This window comes from Oreochromis niloticus, linkage group LG23 (assembly GCF_001858045.2).
Source record: "Oreochromis niloticus isolate F11D_XX linkage group LG23, O_niloticus_UMD_NMBU, whole genome shotgun sequence".
In the NCBI taxonomy this organism is placed as follows: Eukaryota; Metazoa; Chordata; class Actinopteri; order Cichliformes; family Cichlidae; genus Oreochromis; species Oreochromis niloticus.
In genome coordinates this window covers 37,910,586-37,930,506 of record NC_031986.2, presented here as the reverse complement: position 1 = coordinate 37,930,506, position 19,921 = coordinate 37,910,586, and the positions used below count along the sequence as shown (strand labels likewise).

Here is a 19,921-nt window from a genome sequence, read left to right as displayed (position 1 = left end):
AGCAATGTACACTGCAGGGTAAAAATATATAGATAATGCTCCATAACTACATATTTTTACTCTGCAATGTACATTGCTGGCATCATGCAATAGAAATCATTACATTTGCTTTTATTTTAAAATCTTACTATAGCTGATGCAAATAATGAGTGTAGTGGGTGTTTTAGCTCCAAAGGCCACAAATAAAAAATAAATACATAAAAACACATTAATTTTTAAATGAAGAACTTAATTTAATCAAATCCAAAGATACAATGTTCGTCTACATATACAGTATATATACATGTATTTTCCAGCGATGTACTTTCAAATTACAAAACCATTACATATTCAAGGATGAGTCATCCAATATGCCGTGCTCTTGTAATTATCCTGACAGACACATAATGATGTTGGGTCTCCACAAAAAAGAGCATCATTCAAATCCAGAGCATAAACGAGCCTCTAGGGGATTGTGAAATTATAAACCTGACTTTCGCTAAGTCAGCTGAAACAGAATAGACTATTATTTGTATGCAGCATAGGCTAAAGAGTGGCCATGATAACTTTATGGTTTCCATTTGTAGTTGTTATTCGTCTTTAAATCATTAAAGTCAGGCATAAGACAATCAAAAATACACGAGTTGTAGAAAACAAAAGGTAATTTGGAATAGAATACAACAAAGAAAATGACACCATCTAAAAGTATTTTAAAGTGAGAGACCTGTAAAATTTAAATTACTGGAATAATAATTCGATACCATATGGTGGGCTTATACAAATAAGAAACAAGCCAAAACAGATGCTTTTGGCTCTTTATCACTCTCTATTAATATTTATTTGGCACTAAGGAAGTTCTGTTTGTTTTGAAATGACTGGCAATAGCTAAACAACTGTTCTTACATCATGCTAGCGGCGTTATGTGGACTGAACTACCTCAGGCGATCACCTTATGCTGGAGCTTACAGAAAATACTAAACTTGGTGTAAACTCTAAGTTCCAGGGTATATCTGCTTATCCAACAGATTGGACATCTCCATCCACGACAGGTCCCACTGCACTTCCGTCACGTCCTGCTTAGTTGCAGGAACCGGCACTGCTGGCACGTCTTCTTTGGAAAATGGCCAACGTTTCCAAGTACCCAACATCTGGTATCTTAAAAAACAAACAAATGATAATACCTGAAGCATTTGACAGCTTGTTTGATTTTTGAGTCATGCTAAGACATCATCTGTCTAACAACATATATACAACAGCAAGTTGGCTGAAGATCTCCTGGGTGCTATCACTTACCTGTGGCGATAAAAAAGCCAGACAGATAGAGGAATAAGAAACAGAAATACAAGTCCAACGGACAGGATAATCCATTTCCAGTAGCCTGTTGACAAGAACAAATAGTATTTGTTTCAGTGCAAAAAGGCTCAACCAGGTTGTACCTGAAAATACATTACTGTTCCACATCATTTAGTCAGATTTCTCATTAACAGCTGAAGTCACACCAAGGAACCTGTTAATGGAGTGCAAAGTAATGTGATTCACAGGGTGCTTTTTTTCATTGCTTGCATACCTTGAATTACTGTTTTGGGTTTTTTTTTTTTGCCTGTCCCGTTTGGCTCTTTTGCCATCAGAATTATTGTCTAAAGGCGAAGAAAGATGCCCAACGGATTTACTTTACCAAATTGACCATCCCAGCCTTGCCGTAATGGTCCATTTGATTCACCTTTTATTCTTTATTTTATTTTCACTTGCTGAATACGAGACAGACTTGACTGGGGGAAAGAAAGGGGAGAAAGAAAGAGGGAAAGAAAAACAGCTGAGAAGAGGGACGGGGAAAAAGGGCAAAAAAACAAAAACCAGGTAAGCGCATAGCCCTTCCTGCTAGCCCTCAATGTCTACATGTATTTAAAATTGAGAGGTGGGCAACAACGCCAGGGGTGAAGTGTACACCCTGATGGTAATTTGCAGTCCGTGTCGCGTGCCCACCCCCAAGATCCTATATGTATGTGTTATGAGAGTGTGAGTAATGTGAATGTCTAAGTTGTGAGATAAAATTGAGGCAGAGGCAGCCAGAAGGGGACAGAGGGGGGGGGATGCCTCCTCTGCACCCTGGTGACACACCTTTACCCCAAGGCCCTGCATGTGTGGGTGATTGTGGTGGAGTGGGAAGAGGGAGGCAGCTGGAGATGGGGAGGGAAGGAAGGGAGGGCAAGTGACCCCTCCCTGGGCCAGCTCCCCGCTGACCCCAGTAGGCACCCCCATACTCTGCAACCCGCCAGGGAAAGGGGACCCAGGCCCATCCGGACCGGGGCCCAGTGCAGCAGCGCCGCCCGGCCCCACAGAGCCCGGGACAGCCCACCCAACCCCACCACAGAGAAAACTGCACCCACCCCATCATCCACTCATCTTCCAGACTACACAAGACAATAGACACCCAGGCTGAGATCTTCCTCCACCTCTCCTGTATCTCCCCCTCCTGCAGAGAGAGTTCCTGAAGAGAGGAAAGCTCCTGCAAGATGTGACAACCTCCCCCACCAGTTGAAGAGCCCCCCAGGTGGCTCGATGCACTGGCGGCACCCTGCGCCAGGGCTGGTCCCCCATACACCCACCCGCCCACAACCCCAGCAACACACCAACCAGGACCCAAGCCCCCGAGGCCCGGCCAGGGCCCCAGCCCAGAGACGGAGCGCCCCCAGAACCTCACGCCCGTCCCGGACCCACCCAGGCTACCAGGTCAGTAACCCACGTCCGTCAGCACAGACCCTCCCCTAGCCCTGCTGCACGCAGCCACGAGGAAACCGTCACCTAAGAGCCAACAGAGCCCCTAATTGACCTTGAATTACTGTTACATCTACTACAAAAATCAGTCAAAAAAAAGAGGACACAGTTGAATAAGTAGGCAAATTAATACTCGAATTATATTTTTATGGAGTGTTACCAACATAAAAATAGCACTTAATGTTTTGGGTTTTCATTTATGACTTTCTGTGATGCATGTGGAGCACACAACAAAGGTGGGCTCACTTCATTCAGAAATGTTGCTAACCCAATCAGTTATGGCAAATAGCACAAACATTACCAGTGCTGTTTCTAGCTTATGATTGGGTGAACAGGCTAATGTTGCCCAGTGTTGAGCGAGAAATACAGAGCTCTGAAGCAGACCAACTCTAATCTTAGATAGAGGATGAGATGCCAGCATCTGGCCTCAAACTTGCAATTTTTATACTAATAGTTTGTCTAACCTCTGGCCTATGGTTACTTTCTAATGGTCGCTGCTTCTACTAAGTCATCCCAATATAAAAGGCTAAAACTAGGCTGAATGCATGCATAGGGATATCACAACAAGTAATTTTTAGATATTTTTACCAGTGTTATTATCATAATTTGTCTTATGCTGGAAACCTTTTATAAGGTTTATACTATGAAGGAAATTATGCACAGCCAGGCTTTCTTTGCAATAGCTGGCTTGAGAAAACTTAAAAACTTAAAATCCCAGTCAGGATATCACAATGGTACTTTTAATCCTTCTCTGTTAAGTCCAGCTTGCATTTCACATAAAATATTCTTCTTCTGCTGCACAAAATGGCCCATATGAGAGCTACCTACTCCAGTCAGAGACATTATTGGATGATGATGATGATGATAAAATGGTGATAAAAATTTATAAAAAACATTAAAAAAATCTAGGCATAAAATCCAATACCAGTGCAAAAAAAAAAAGTCACGCAGCAGAAAATTATTAATCTTGTAATTTTGCGCACAGAGCAATAAAACAAACATTTTAAGTTGAATTAATTATTTTAATCCTGCTGTTAATTTCTATCTTGATGGCTGCAAATTAAAGCTCTGAAACTGTAAACATTTCACGTTTGAAGATTAAAGGTTAGTGTTCCATAGCCTCTAAAGGGAGCTGTGGAAATCGTTTCAGTTTGTAGACTTATCAACATGAAATTAATTTTTACTGCTTAAGTAGGTATTCTTGGTGATAAATACCCTGATCACTTTTCTAATATCTAGCTGCATTTCAAGCAGTGTAAAACAGACTTTAACACTTTGACAAGGGTTGCTAACTGATCTTAATCTCCCTTTGTAGTACACCTCTCTGATGGCTCATTAGGAAATGAGAAAGTTGGCCTGGTATCGTCCCGGGTACTTGTCATTTATTTGTAGTATTTTGGTTCTGAGGAAATCCCAAAGTTTTCTTTGACACTATTGGAAACATTCTTACACCTCTATCGCCTGCTCCGGCTATTCACTCAAATAAAGAGTGCTTTATTTGCTTCTTTGCTAATAAGATCCAACATATCAGAGCAAACTTTACCCATCCTTCCTCCCACGCATGCGTCTTTGAGAGCTTTGCACTGATATCTTTGAATGCTCTCATCAATTTGGTTGATAAAATGAAACCTTCCTGCTGCCCACTTGACATTTTACCAACCCCACTATTAGGTAGTGTGTTCTCAGGATAATTAACATCTCATTTAGCTCTGCCAGTGTCCCTTCCTATTTTAAACAGGCTATTAGAGAACCTCTTAGAAAGAAAAAAAGTGACCTTTTCCTCCATCACAATTTTAGACTGTTTTCAAAATTGCCTTTTATTTCCAAATTTTTTTAGAAAGGGTGGTTTCCAGCCAGCTTATGGATGCATAGAGATGCAGGTGAACATTTAGCCCTTGTTCTGTCAGATATCTGTGTTGTCTTTGACACAGTTTATCACAGTATCCTGATTGAGAGAGTCAGTCATGGGTGAGCATCTATGGGTCAGCTCTGGATTCGTTTTCCTCTTATTTGTCTTGAACTGCTTCTGTTAACATTGTGTCTTCTCTGGCCATTTTATCTTGTGGTGCACCCCAAGGTTTGCTTGCGGGAACTATTTTATTTATCCTGTACATGCTTCCACTAGGACACATCCTGAATGACTCTGAAGATAGCCCATACCATTGTTTTGCAGATGATATTCAGTTGTACATATCAAACTCAAAATTATAGCCAAATCAACGCTGTAAAAACTTAATTGAATTGAAAACTGTTCTTATTTGTGCCCCTGACAACTTTGTCCCCGGGGTAAATGAGAGTCATGGACCCATTTCATCTTCACTTCTGCCCACAGTGAGAAATCTAAGGACACTTTTGATCAGGCATTCAGTTTTAGAAAGATGTTGGCTGTCTTGTTTAAACGTATTTTTATCATCATTGCCTGTCTCAGATATATTGTGTCTCAGTGTGAATTGAAAATGATCATTCATCTTTTATTTCAACATGATTCGATTATTGTGATTCATTATTCCTTGACTGAGCAAATCCTTCCTGCATCGCCTGGAAATGGTCCAAAAGGCTGCTGTGAGGCTGAATCCTCTAAAAGCTCCCATCAGAGTCCAATTCTTCTTCTTCATTGTTCAGTTTAAAATTTTGGTGATCACTTTTAGACTTCTTAAAGGTCAGATGCCTCCCTATATTCGTGAACTACTGTTTAATAGTTTTATCTTATATTATATTGTACCTGTAAAGCACTTTTGGACTTTTGTTCTTGAAAAACTTTATATAAATAAACTTCACTTACTTGCTTGCTTACTTATTGTGTTTCTATCTCAATTTGTTTCCTAGTGACTCTGGTGTTTGTGTTATCTCATTTGTCTTCTTTAACCACTTTTTTTTAGGTTTGCTGACTGCTCTTCCTTGTGTGCATCAAACCTTTAACCTCCTCCTTTGTCTTCCTACTGATTGCCTGATTGTTCCCACCTGTGTCTCACCTTGCAGTCAGCTCTCTGTGTGCATGCAAAGTCTTTTACTCCACCTGTTCATTCAGTGTGTTTTTATTTCTTCCCCCTTTTTGTGAATTCACATTTCTACCTTTTGGAGCTTATCTTGGGACTTTTGTTCAGCCACGAAAGGCTGTATAGGCTGGATGCTTCAGTTACCTAAAAGGCATTGGAACAAAATGTAAAAATATAAACACAAATCATTACGATGAGATTATACACCTGACCTCGGGTGTCGCTCTTGGGTCTCACTGATAACCAGCTCTCTGTACTCTCCATCTTTAGGGCCAGGGATGCACACTTGTAGGAACCTTCGTCTTTCTTTGTCACGTTCTCAATAGTCATGTTTATCTCATTGTTTGGACTCGAAGGCATTACAGAGACAACCGCTCCGTTTTTGAAGAAGGTTGTGTCGTTGTAGCCTGTTGTTTTGTACTGACAGTACAAAATTACGTTATCCCCCTCAAATACAGGGACGGCTGGAGTCTTCATGATGATATTGTCATCTGTAGGATAAAGATAGTACGCATAAATAACTCCTTACTTTTTTTTGTCACACAAACAACAAAAAATGCGCTCCCTCATACATCACATCTAAAACCCCGCCGTGTTATTATTTGTCTCTGGTGTGTTTTCCCCATTTTGTCCAGAGGCAGAAATACTCACAGCTTGCTAAGATCCTGACTGAGTTGCTGCGACCCTCAGGTCCCTCACACCAGTACAGCCCACTGTTCTCAATGGTAGCATTGAAGACACACGCATCAGTCCTGTTTGTGACAGCAGCACACTCTAGTGGTGAACATTGGTCACCTTGGACAGCTTTTCTCCTCCGTGTACAGTCTGGAGAGTAATGCCTCAGCTTCCAGCCTTTGGTGTTCATCTGAGATGAGGGGCACTGCATACTGAATCTCTCCCCACTAAAGATGTATCTCATGCTGGGAGTCAGAATCAGTGAGGGAGGGGTCAGCTCTGGAGTAGAAAGACGCAAAAAGATTAGAAGAAGAACCAGAGCACTTTCATACTGTAGCAACTGGCAAATTTTTCCGTGTTAAAGTTTTACTCATGAATATCATTATCATAAATGCACTTGCGGGCCTTGTTTGGCTACAGAATAAGTGGCTCACATGGGAACACAACCAATATAACTACATATCTCTGGAAATTACGTTATAATTATTGCACAATTACATTTCATGCACAGCAGCGATGTGCAATAATGAAAGAAGAAATCTTATTCTGAAGTTCAGCTGCAGCAGGGACACGGGAAATCTACAGATGACTGGTACATTTTGTCCTATTGAGGTAATTGACTTTTCTTATGAAACCCAACTTAATTTTCATACCACTTAAAATTTGATACAGACATTCACGTGTCCCTGGTGATCAGTTTGGTGATTCCCTCAGCTTTTCTTATTGGAATCTAAAGCATACAAAACGTATTACTTACTGATCTGCCTTAGCTTTCCTTTGTGCAGAGAATACTGAATGTTTGCATGCTGCTAAGTAAGAACATTATACATGGTTGGCACAAGCATGATACCAATGTCAGCATCTGCATGTTAGCACCAAGGTCAGACTCACAGAGCATCCAGAATGAACATGACAGGTAAAGTGGGCTTACTTTGCATTTCCTAATTTTCTGTCATATAAATAATGTAACAATGGTAGATGCTCATAATAAATGTTTGAAGAATGGTTCAACAGTTAAATCAGAGTGTGTCCGTATAATCTTTGTGAAGCAGAATCTCAGCCTGCAGACTACCTGAAATGCTCGCGGATCTTTGTAATATCATAGAGAGTGGATATCATTAATATGGTCATGTCAGACACACAGCTTGGACTGAACCAAAATCACACCCACATTCTGGTTTAACATTGTGTTTTCAAGGGGCAGCCAATCAGAAGAAAGTTGGCAAAGAGGGAAGGCGTTCTTTAGGAGAAAAGAAGATAAAACAGCATAATTTAGTTGAACTGAGAGGTTGCACTAAGGCCCAGTATATGATAAATAAGGATTGAACTATAAACAATCCAAAGATTCCTGAATATAAATATAAGGGGCTAGAAATTAGCATAATGTTTTCCCTTGTAAAAATTTGTTTTTTAATTAATTTAAATATTTTTAACATTATGATCTTAATCTTGGTTGGTTATAGCTGCTCACCTGACACATTGAGCTCCACCGGCTGGCTGGATGTTTGTCCTGCTTTGCACCTGTAGCTGCCCGCGTCCTCCCTTGTTACAGCGGTGATGAAGTAGCTGTCATTTGAGACCAGATGCCTGGGGTTCAGGGTCAGAACAGTTTTTGGTTTGTCCCACTCAAAGCTCCACTCAGCAGTGGAGTTTGACTCAACTGTGCACTTCAGCAGCACGGATTCTCCGAGGTAGACTTTTGACCCTGGGGGCCACACGGACACAACAGTCTTTAGAAGACCTGCAGGAGAACGATAACTCCATTGGCGTCTTTCGTCTGCTTATGACAGACATATTGTACTTATGTGTGATGATAACATCTGCCGTACCTTGAAGCGAATCAACTTGGAGAACAAATGCAGCTAGACCTGAAATACGGACAAAGTGTTTCACAGAAACAGTCGATTTTTTAAAACATATATATATATGTATTCTACCACAGATTGTTCCTGTCACATCAGGGACATTTTGGGTACACTATGTTTTCTCTATTCTCTGTCATTCATGAGTAAAATGTATCAGCATGAACACCACAGGCAGCTCAGATGGCTTATTCCCACATGGCTGCATGCCAGGGAGTCAGTCATGGTCCACTGCTGTTTTTTATATTATATAATCAAGACATAAAATAATTTTTTTTAAAAAGTAAGTGTCTACAAGTAAATTCTAAACATCTAGAAGCAGTAAACCTGTGCCTATGAGGCATAACAATCTTTCGCTCTTCTAAGACATTGCTTTGAAGACCATCTGAGCCACATCTCTTTGCTAACACTCGCAGTCACAGGACTGCCACACAGTTTGACAGAGAGCAGAGCTTCCTATGCCTTAATGAGCAAACTCTTTAGACAGTTATCATCCCCATGGGAACAGAAGGAATGTACACAGATTTGCTGTATTTTCCTGTTACACGCCCACGCTATACACACACATATACAACAGTGTCACATAGTGCTACTACGACCATATAGTTTTAAAATATAACTCATAGCTGCCTGGGATGGAATAGCTAGCACAACAATTTGACAGCTCAGTCCAAATCATTTCCATTAGCCCTATTCAGATTCTGGCTGGTGCACATCATTTTAATTTAACACTGTCTGAAAGTCCCTGCTGCAGGCTAACAGCCTAGTAAAATTTATAACCCCGCATACCATACTACTGATATCTGCATCAAATAAGAGTGCTCGGCTTTGGCTCTGTGTCAGCACTACTCTGACAGCAGAGTGCAGATGCCTCTTAAACTGCTGGGACATGGTTTTGTCCACCGGTACCAAGAGTTTTGTCATGACAACGCTCGCTTGTAATTCTGCCCAGCAGAGGTGTGACAGAAGGTGTGTGACAGTCAATCAAGTGTTATCTGTGATACTCACCCAGCTGCAGGAAGATATGGATGATGTTCATTCTGTCAAGAATTGAATGTCCAGAATTAATGTACAACTCCCCTCCTGTTCTTTGGAAAAGAAAAAGGAAAAAGCTTTTGAGATTTCCACAGTTAAAATGATGTATATTTCAGAAGTCCCTGTTATTTTACGGAGCCTGTTTTATTTCAGAGGCTATAAGAGAGAGACTAATTGGATCTCATAGGAGGGGTTTCACCCAACTCTCACAGCAAACCACAGACAGAGATTATCATCTTGGTGGAGATATTTCCTTCCTCTGTCAACTAGTTAACAGGTGGAGCCTTTAGGCAGACAAAAAGGCAGAGAGGTGAAGATTTAAAACCACAGCACCTCCAATTTATTATCAGCAAGAGTCTTAATTTTCCCTTTCTTCTTTTTTAGCTTCTGTTATTGTGGTCTGACCTTACAAACTTGCTGCAGAGGTGAAAGTATTTCTAATTTCTTCCCCCTCTTTGATCCGTGCCTAAATGATGGTGTGGCTTTTTTGGGCTTCCTGCCAATGCTAAAATCCTGCATTTTCACATTTTTATTTACTCATTCGGGTTATTTTTTGTTATCTTTTGTTTGCTCTATTTATAGCCTCCCTTTCAGTCCACTGCTTACGGCTGTGGATGCTCATTTTCCCTTTTGGTGAACATTTCTTTATAGTCCCTGTAATCCAGTCAGTTACAGTGTGATAAAGTTTAGTAAATTGATTGAGGGAAATCTCAATCCCCCAGTCTGCAAGTTTATAGTCAGCCCACGGCACAGACCAGAACATTGGTTCGGGATGAAATATCTCAACAAATACGAGATTGTTGTGGATATCCACGGAGCCCACAGGATGAATCATAATGACTTTGGTTTGGTTTGGTTAATGAATTTGGATCCCTAGAGTTTTAGATCGTACCTGTTATGCCATTGCTTATTTTCTGCCATATTCATACTGTTACCGTAGTGCTCATATTAAACACCTTTCATTTTTCAAATAATGAGATCAGTGTATGTGCAAGTAAAACATATGAGCCAAAAGCTCAGGCTTCAGACTGCTTTGAATGTTCAGTTACTAGCAGTCTTCAACATCAATGATTGTCCCTAACATGCATCTCAGGGACACATCTGGCTATAACCCAACTACTGTTCAACCCAGACAATCAAAGTGAGGGTGGCCTTAAAGGGAAAAGAGCTTGTCTCAGTAAGTAAATGAACTGGGGCGGCCCAGGCAATATAAAACACTTTAAACTGCAGCTCATGCACTGTCTAAAGAATAAAAACGTAAATAGACATAAGACTAATATCTTTATTTTACTGCCACTTGGAGGTTAGTCCTGTGGAACATTTGCAGAGCTATTCCATTCATATTTCCTAGAGGGTGATTGACTCTAATAATTTCATGAATTTCATGTTTTTCACCTGAAACGCCTCGAGCTCTCAGACTTAGACTCAACTTAACCCCTTCAGAATAAATTGTGATAATTTCAGAGACCTCAAGATTTCCATATGGAATCACGTTTTATTACCATTTACTGACTTTCCCTGCAACTGTCCGGTTCGGAAATGTAAGTTAACTGAACATTAGCTCTACCTGGATGAATCTGATAAGCAATGTTCAGTTTAGAATCGTCGACAAGCTCCACCTACACCCATCCCGTTTCCTGCCTCTTCTGTGGAGTCCCAGGGACAACCAACCGTGACACCCGCAGGGTAAAGCTTTTCTTCTTTATTTTTTACGTGGCAATCTCTATTTCAGGTGTTACATTTGTTTCTGCTGCTTTGCATCTTCTGATTTCTAACTTGGGCGTGCTCTCACAGGTAGCCTAACCACAGCCTCATTATCCCAGAGTGATCCCCGCCTCCTCCTCCTCCTCAACATCATCACTCCCTCCACCTCCCGTCTCTCCCACCATCCAGCCTCCCGACATCCAAACGGTTTCTTCCAGGAAGCGCGTCGGGCAGTCGGGTGCTCTGCTGGAATGCCTGGGAGAGAGAGCATCCTTTCTGTCCATTTCTAAGAGAGAGAGGGAGAGGGAGACATTGGGGAGGAGGTGGAGGAGAGGAAGAGGAGGAGGGGTGGCGATAGGAGAGAGGAACAGACATGGCTTCTAAAGAGATCACTGCCTCTGGATTCGTGAGTGTGAGTAAGGATATCACAGGTGGGTAAAGACCGCCGCTTGGTTATTTTGCTCCCGGTCTTGTGTCGGTGTGCTCGCGGTCGCCCCGGGCGCGTGTGCGGTCAGGCTCCTGATGCTTTTTTCTCCGCGCGGCTGTTGGAGGCTGCGACCGTACAGACGCATTGGATGATTGTCATGAGCTACACCTTTGCAATCAGTCCTGAACCTTGCCGGGGCGGCTTTTTTCTTTCTTCTTCTTTCCCCGCGCATGTGAATTAGTTAATCTGCAAATTAATTATTTACAGTGCAGGGAAATTAGCTTTAAGCCTGCCCTCTCTGGGTGGATCAGGTAATAAAAAACCCCAGCCCTAGGCCAAAGAGGAAAAGGGGCGTTGTGGAAAATAATGGTGTGTACTCGTGGGGTCTGGTACCGTCTTGTTCCCTGCACGTTTCTTTTTCTTTTTTTAAAAACCAACACACCCATTTCACAGTGAGATTTCCCCATCTTTAACCCTCAACTCTTGAGTATTTCATCTTTGTTTTTCTGCAGCCTAACCAGCCAGAGCGCTGCTGCTGATTGCACGCGTGCATGCGTGTGTACGCGTGCGTGGGAAAGTGAAGAGAGGGGCACTGATACAGGCAGATGTTCACCGTATCTTGCCAACAAAAATGCATGAGCTATACAAACTCAACAGCGCGACAGAATGCACAAATATTTATTCCCCTTTTCTCAAACAGCAACAGCTTACATATGTCAAAGTCACAGCATTGCCTCGATTTCAATATCATACACGCGCGCAAAAGCACTGACACATGCACCAGCAGCACACATGCTCAGGGTAGCAGGGACTCTGCTGCTGTGTTAATTACTCCTAATGGCTCTATTAGGCTCACTGTGATGATTAATCCAGTGGAATCCCTGCCTCTTCATTCAGCCACCTGCCGGGCGGCTGCACCACCTCATCCCGCCTTTCCTGCACTGATTGACAGGTGGACAACCTGGTGGTCTGGCTGCATGCACTAGGTCACTTGAAAGAGCCTTCCTAACAGCTGGATTGTCTTAGATTATCAGGTCTCAATTCTTGGTTCGCATAGCTCTTATTAATTTGATGCAAAATGTACTAAAAGTGTCAAAAACTAGTCCTCTTGTTCCAGAAAGGATCCTATAAGTGTCATCATGTTATTTGATTATTAATTGTCCATGCAAAAAGGTATGAGCGTCATTTACGTGTTGTGTCTGTTTAGGGTGATGATACTTAAATGATTTATTTAGGAAAATGTAGCTTCATCACAGGTCGTTCATATAAGAGTTGAGATGCAGTAAAGTTAAAAGCGCTGTATTTTTGCTGAAATTTGATAGAGTGGAAGTGTAATGGGACATAAAATCCAAATATTCGAGTAAAGTATGTACATAATCTGACCAAATGTACATAACTGCAATTGAACCTGGTCCACTGAAGACTTATGAGCACCTAAAAATAGAAATAAATAGCGCCAGGAAAAGAAATGTTTGCATCACTGTCCATTGTGACTGTATCAACTCCACTGCCCAATCCCAGGAACCCAGCCTCTGTATCGATTTCCTCATAAACTTGTCAGTTGGAAGCTCTGGAGCCAGAGTAATTGAGATGCTGAATCATGTAATTTCTGCTAGCGACTGTATGTTTCTGCGATAGTGTGTCAGTGCTATGTGTTCCCAGACTGTGAGTAAGATGCTTCCTTTGGCGCATCACGGACGTTATGTGCTGTATATACAAGTCAGGGGTCACAACACTGACAGTGACACTGTTTGACAGGAACAGTTCTCAGTGAATCATAGACACTGATGCTCAAATGTGTTATATTGCTCCTGTGAGTAGGAAAATAACAGTGAAGCATATTGTGACTACCTCAAAGGAAATACCTCGGAGGCAAAACATTGTTATGTATCACAGTCATTCGGTAATTAATCCACGAAATCTTGTAACTTCCCACTGAGTGCCTTTGTGCTTTGGAGCACAACCTAAAACCCTGTCAATCGTTCTGCTTCAGTGTTACGTGCAGATTATATGATTTTGCATATAAGAGGTTTGTTTCTCACGTATAATCATGATCCTGTCATCGGGGTTATTTTTATCATCTAAAATGCCACGACAGGTCAGCTTACATTGCAAGTCTGACATATCCCTCAGCTAATGTTGAGCTGGTATATTTGTACAGTAATCTGAAGTTAAAGGATCCTGCTATTTGTTTGCATGTTGTTTTTTGGGCACATTGTGTTCCATTTAATTTGAATTTCTGCCACACTACTCCTTATTACTTTAAGTTTCTGAATGTGATTTTTCTACTGTATCCCTTTAGGCAACGTTAACTTTGCAAAAATCAATGTTTAGAGACAAGAGGTCCTGCAAATAATCCTGCACAGCGAACATTATGTCTCATTTTATGTCCTTCAAAATGATATTATTGTTGTAGGATTTTGCTGTGCCTGTATTTTAGTATTACTGTACAATAATAACAGACAACAGCATAATTTAGAAAAAAATACATGTAGAGAATATTTTTGAGGTAGTCTCCCTGCAAATTTGGAAGAGTGAAAAAGGATTCACAAATCTAAGACACAACAGCTTGCAAACTGTTCTTTTTATATGAAAAACTATAAAATTTGCACAAATGGTTGTTTGTTCCTTTAGAAGACTGAAACAGAGAGAGAGATTATGTTGTAACATATGTTAATGTTGTCATCCACAGAAAGCATCAGGAAGATTATCGATAAATCATCTATAAAGTTTGTTCGTGGCATTAAGCTTGACACTAAAAATGGCAAAACAGAGGACAAAATTCTGGTAAGTTGCTGCTTTCTGTTTCCTCACTGCGGGCTTGGCTGGTTTAATGGGTTCTGTCTTAGCCTGGGCTGCTGATGTAGAAGAAAAAGAATACCGTAAGCGTGCTACATAAGCAGCCTGAGACATGCATCATGTATGTACTGTCTTTGATATTTACTTCCCCTGCAGTGTTAATGGATCTCTGTCACAATGTTGATTTCTGTGACAGCAGAAGCAGATGATCCTCATTATTTAACAGCGACAGCAAACATCTTGCTTCTTTGGTCACTTGCTAACTGCATTACGGCTGCTGCCCCTCTTCTGTGACTGCTGTTGGCGGCTTGGCAGGATGAATATTGGATAGACAGGATCTGCGAGAGTGGCTGTGGATCCCTCTGTGCCTGTGGAGGCAGTGGGGGGCCGAACAGCTCACAGCCTTTGATTCTGGGGTGCTTTCATCAGAGAATATAGGACAGAGATATGAAATTTGTATTTGACTGTGCGAAACTCAGCCAGCTATCTGAATAAAATCTGGGGCAATCAGCTTGTACACGGCGGACAGGAAATCAGACTGGACCCTGTATGAATGTCAGTGTTAGCAAATGTGTAACACTTCCACTGTGTTTGCAGAAAAGGACACAACTCATGCATACTGGGGCTCATTCACATGGGTAGCACACACTGCAGAGCAGGTATAATTGATTGAGTGCACCATTAAGTGCAGCAAGGCAACCGTACATCTTTATAAGCATAATATAAAACAATTCCTTGTCCAACTAGTGTAGTTTTTATACTGTTTCGACACACTGGTTATTTCTGCCGCCCCTTCTGCAATTCCCCCAGTGAGTGAATGAGCTTTTAAAAAAGGTCCGTTTTTGCCTCGGCAGTGCAGAATTCCACTCATTGGATGCTGTAATGATTCATCATGTGGCGAGGATGGGCAGTTAGGAGAGTTTCTGCATGTACAGCCTTTGATATTCAGACACTTTGATATGTCTATCTGCCAGAAACATCTTTCCAATAATCTCTTTCCAATCCATGTCTCATTTACCGCTTCCTCTTAAAAGCTGAACTGGAACGCAAGGGTTCTCTCTCCTGCTGGGTGCACATAGAAGACGGAAAAATAGATTGGAGGTTGATCAAATGCACCCGGGTTAGCATTTGGCAGGAGAGAGGAGAGTTTAAATGTGTTAAGTTTTTGTTTTCCTGTTTCACTGGAAGTTCAGGGTCGGAAGTAAGCAGTTGAAAGCTTGCTTGAGGTTGTGATTGGTGGTTTTGCTTTGTCACTACGGTTTACATGAATTTATCTGCAGAGGCCTCACCCAAACTGTCAAACAAAACAGAATTTGAATATCTGTTATCTAGCTGCATAATTAACCCACAATATGTGTGATGTGTGTTGTGTCTGGTCTCCCTTTGATGTGGAATACTCGATAAGTGTCTCTCTCTCCTGCTGCATCAGCATGATTTACTTCTGTTTACTTGCATGCACTCTCTTAACTACCACCCGTAACCCAGACTCATCACCGTAATGCGATACAATCTGGTCCTTCTAATCAACTCCTTCAGACAGTCTTTGAAGTGAAGTGCAGATCTTCACCTCTCTCTTGCACTCTCTCCATCTCACATGCACATTTTGAATTTTGAATGATTTCATTTTCGACACCTCACTTGCTGTGTGGGTGTAAGAGGCTGTCAATGTGTGCTTCAGACAGGCCTGTGTCAAGCTCCCTTCTCCAAAAAACATAACAGTGGAATGAGAGAGCTGTAATTTAATTACTTATTTCATTGGGGAGAGACACATGGGCATGGGGTGGGCGGAGGGGGGAGACTTTGTCCTCGGGGAGTGTTTTAGCAGGCCCATCAGAGAGAATGGAGTAAATGATTGGAAGCGACGGAGCAGAAGAGGAGAAGAAAAAGAGCAGAGGGCAGTACTTAGGGGCTGGTGGAGAGCTGCAAAATGCCAAAGAATCACTATTCTTTGTTTGCCTTGATGGATCGAGACACTGACTTTTTTCTTCTTCTTTTTTTAGAGTGTGTGTTTGCAAGGAAAACAAAAAGAAAGAAACTGTTTCTCAAGAAGGAGAATCAGGGGCAGAATCAGATTTACGCAAAAGCTGCATGACACAAATGTCTCCAAGCCAAAAATAAGTGGGTGCACGCACACAAATGGTGTGTGTGCTCCTTCAGATGGAGATGCACAAACAGGCTCTGAGTTTGCTTTCAAATTTCCAGTCACGTCCAAACTCCCATCAAGTTTGCATTGAACTAAAAATGATCCAACACGCCTCTGACCGCAGATACCAAATTAGCAAAGATGGCAAAGCAAAAAAGCTAATTTGATGTCCTGACCCACCATGACCCGCATTTCTGTGTTTAGAACAGATCCTATGATGCGAAGGGTAGAGAAGACATCTATTAGCCCTGAAATTTGGCGGTTCTCATATTAAAGACCTGGAGCGATGCTAAATAACCAGAAGAGATTGCTCGCTGGGCCCAGAGGCACACTGCGTGTCTCGAACTAAATGTATGAGCCACTGCCATGTTTACCCACAGCAGAAGTAATAGAATGATAATGAAATTACATTTTATGTTTGTGTGATTGTGATTAAAACATTGCAGCATGTCACCATTTCTCAGACTTGAAGATGTTAATCTGTTAATGCTTGACGTTATCGCTGACACAGATAGCAATTTGCTGGATCAGTAGATGAATAGACCCTCTCATCATTACCATGGAAACTCCTGGGACTGTTTTCTCCCTGGGGAGTATGACTGTGCAGTGAACTTTTCAAGAGTCTTCATTCAATTTGCTTTATTTCCTTTTTTTTCCCAGGTGCTCACAACATGGCGTCTCTATTTCCTGGCGCCAAAGATTCCCACAAAGGTACTTTCTGCCACCCTCTCAAGTTAATGTGCAGTGTGAGGCTTTTAGATTCGTGCCAGCTGAAATGTCAACTATGTCTCTGACAACAGGTAGAAACCACATTCAACTTCTTGGAGATTCGAGCTTTGAATTCTCAACCTGAACATCAGGTGAATTTTTACATTAACTCTGTATGCACTCCTCTCCACTGCAACAACAAAGTTGTCTTGCTGTTGTATAATGGTGTAGTTACATCACTATGGCCTTCAAGGCAGGATAAAAGCATTTTAGACATTTATTAAAACAGCCACTGTGACAGTAAGAGCTCTCTTATTAACTTATTCTCTTCTGCTGTTGATGTAATGCCAACAAGGAGAAACTTACTGCAAGAATTTTTAATTATTTTTCCCAGTTTTTATTTAAGCCTTTGCTTGTGAGATTAAAAGGCTTTTTTCTCCTACAGGAAATTAATAACCTGTAACCAGAAAATTATTGTCAGGTCTGCTTTTTTTCCTCTAAGTTCTTCCACTTCCTTGCTTTGCAGGCAGGTCCCTGGACCTAGATTTTAGCTCTGCTCAGGAGGTGGTAATACATTGAAGGATATAAAAGCTTTTTTGTTACACAGCAAGGACTACAGTCTGTTTCACAGTGTGGAAAGTGTGTTGTTATTTCTAGGGATAAGGTATTAAAGCTTGTGGTACTGGAGATCCTGGATGGCCCCCTGTTTATTTTATGTCAGGCCTCAGAGAAAAGTGTCTCCCCTCTTTCCACACTCACAAGGACCAGTGCCACAACAGATTCAATTCACAGATATCAATCTAGGGACTCTAATAGCCATGGTCAGACTGACACCTGGTTAGGAGCAAGGAAGGAGGTGGAGTGAAGTCATCAGGAACCAATGTAAACAACTCTTTGCTAGGCTCAAGTTCAATCAGCAGCTGCTAACTAACATAGAACTGAGTCAACAGCAACCCCCCTCAAACAGGGAGAGAGAAAATACACTGATGCTCAGTTTGAATAATCAAGCATAACTTTAGTTTAGGCAAGCGAGCTTAGCTGTAATCTCGGCAGATCAGCCGATCTCATTGCCAGCTCATATCAACTGATGGCTGAGCTGATACCCCTCTATGTATCCAATTAGCTACCCAAGCTTCTTTGGCTGGCCCACAGTTGTTGCTCTGCAAGCTGCTTTATAGCCCAGCTCCATGTTTTGTTTTGTTTTTCGGACTAATTTAATGACTATTAATACCCACTCTGTTCTGTCTGAGTCTTGCTACTGGTCTCTTTGTCTTTTCTATGTATGCGAATGGAAGGGCTGGTAGCTCTAAGAACTGAGCTATGGCACCAAACATAAATGACTGCAGATGGAAATAGTCTTCTTTTGACTGTAGTGTAGTGGCCTTAACTAAAATGCAAATTGCCACCCAGGTAATATCAGTTCTTTACACTGAATTCTTGACAATGGGACCAGAATCATGTTTGTACGTTGTCCAAATTTGCGCCACATGCAGCACACAGCAGAAGATTTTACAATTTGGGCCTATTTTCACTACTACAGGTATTTTCTGTAGTAAGGTTGCAATGACTTCTACTTACTGTTCTCACATTGGTTCAGTTTTTACATTATGCAGACTTGGTAGCTGGCAGGGTAAAATCCAGTCTGACTGATTCAGACATTTGCTTTCTCACATGTGTAGAAAAGTTTAGAGATGCAGTGGGTGTGTGAAAACAGCTGTGGTGAAAAACAAGGAAGATCTTTCAATCTAGACCTCAGGGGCTCTTAAAGGTTCAGCTCATGGAAATCTCTGGGTCAGTGGCTGTTGTGGAAAAGAGCTACAGCATAACAGAGATTAAGGTCCAGTATAAGTTATCAAGGTGAACCTGACTATGTGCTTATGTAAGGGATAAATCTTTCCTATCATAGTCAAGTACCTGACTTAGCTCTGATATAGTTGCAGTTGTTTGCTCCTTCACTTTAGTGTTTATTGTAACAGACAGATAATCTACGAAGTTGTGCCATCATTCCACTTAACAAGTCCAGTGGTTTCATACATAATTCATATAATTTAATTGCAAGTAATTAAAAAATAGATAAATTAGTTTGTTTACTAAATGAAATTTAAGATTCAACTGCCACAATATTTTTCAGTCTTTTACGGGTATTTTTTTATGTGCAGGTTGTTATCGACACTGACAAGTCCAGTTACTCCCTGAGGTTTGAGTCACGGGAGCACCTCAATCATGTGGTCAGCCATATAAATTTCGCTCTGTCTCGAATATTCAACAACTCCATTTTTGCGTAAGTGTCAGTGTCTCTCAAGATAAAATGAGAATAAATAGCCACGTCTGTGCAGTGGTGAAAAATGTGAGAGTTTAAAGAAGGATGACCTTTATTTGCGCAATTATCAAAAGATAAATGATTCCTTACAGTATCTGTGTTTCTTTTATGTTCGCAGCCCTTCCATCTGTCATTCAGACAGTGACCTTTCAGAGGGCAGCAGGAAGTATTCACCCAGCTCGGAGACTTCAGTGGAGACACAGAGGGCCTGCGGTAAAAGAGACGTTATCATCAAACATGGGAATTTGCACGCATGCATACACAGGCAGTCACACACAGATATGAGCATGTGTGCACCACTTGGCAGACTCAAGAGGAAGTTGGCACACGTACTTTACAAATGCTCTCCCAGATGTTCTTTTTAGTGCTGTCACACATATAAAAGATTGATAATTTGGACAAATGTTGCTGTGTGCATTTTCCTCCCTTTTTTTCCCTTTACTGCTGAAGGAAGCAGCTGTTCTCATCATCTCTTTTTTTCCCCTCTTCTGTTTGTTC

General features: G+C 41.5%; 2 protein-coding genes across 10 annotated transcripts in view; one reads left to right on the top strand and one right to left on the bottom strand.

Annotated features, from left to right (window-relative positions):
• Positions 1 to 227: 227 nt before the first annotated feature.
• Positions 228 to 19,560, bottom strand: LOC102082779 (uncharacterized). 4 transcript variants are annotated; one of them, XM_019352009.2, is made up of 8 exons: positions 19,514 to 19,560; positions 9,296 to 9,370; positions 8,255 to 8,293; positions 7,897 to 8,166; positions 6,402 to 6,704; positions 5,963 to 6,241; positions 1,273 to 1,357; positions 228 to 1,134 (listed from the first exon to the last, which is right to left on the bottom strand). In XM_019352009.2, the coding sequence occupies exons 2-8, from the start codon at positions 9,324 to 9,326 to the stop codon at positions 972 to 974; spliced, it is 1,170 nt and encodes a 389-aa protein (XP_019207554.1). In that variant the 5' UTR covers positions 9,327 to 9,370; positions 19,514 to 19,560; the 3' UTR covers positions 228 to 971. The 4 variants fall into 4 exon arrangements, with proteins under 4 accessions (XP_019207554.1, XP_019207553.1, XP_019207551.1 ...); XM_019352008.2 differs by lacking the exon at positions 19,514 to 19,560 and adding an exon at positions 10,890 to 10,954 and having other exon boundaries at positions 9,296 to 9,375; XM_019352006.2 differs by lacking the exon at positions 19,514 to 19,560 and having other exon boundaries at positions 9,296 to 9,509.
• The window catches only part of LOC100690439 (capping protein, Arp2/3 and myosin-I linker protein 3), a 35,466-nt gene continuing 26,736 nt past the window's right edge, over positions 11,192 to 19,921 (top strand). For 3 of the 6 annotated variants that reach the window (XM_025903137.1, XM_013267992.3, XM_003439754.5), the window contains exons 1-6: positions 11,200 to 11,457; positions 14,146 to 14,240; positions 17,056 to 17,106; positions 17,196 to 17,255; positions 19,263 to 19,384; positions 19,542 to 19,636. In XM_025903137.1, coding sequence (XP_025758922.1) covers positions 11,400 to 11,457; positions 14,146 to 14,240; positions 17,056 to 17,106; positions 17,196 to 17,255; positions 19,263 to 19,384; positions 19,542 to 19,636 — 481 coding nt within the window. In that variant the 5' untranslated portion in view covers positions 11,200 to 11,399. Of the gene's footprint in view, positions 11,458 to 14,145; positions 14,241 to 17,055; positions 17,107 to 17,195; positions 17,256 to 19,262; positions 19,385 to 19,541; positions 19,637 to 19,921 lie in introns of all 6 variants that reach the window. The other 3 variants (XM_013267994.3, XM_025903138.1, XM_025903136.1) reach the window with 3 other exon arrangements.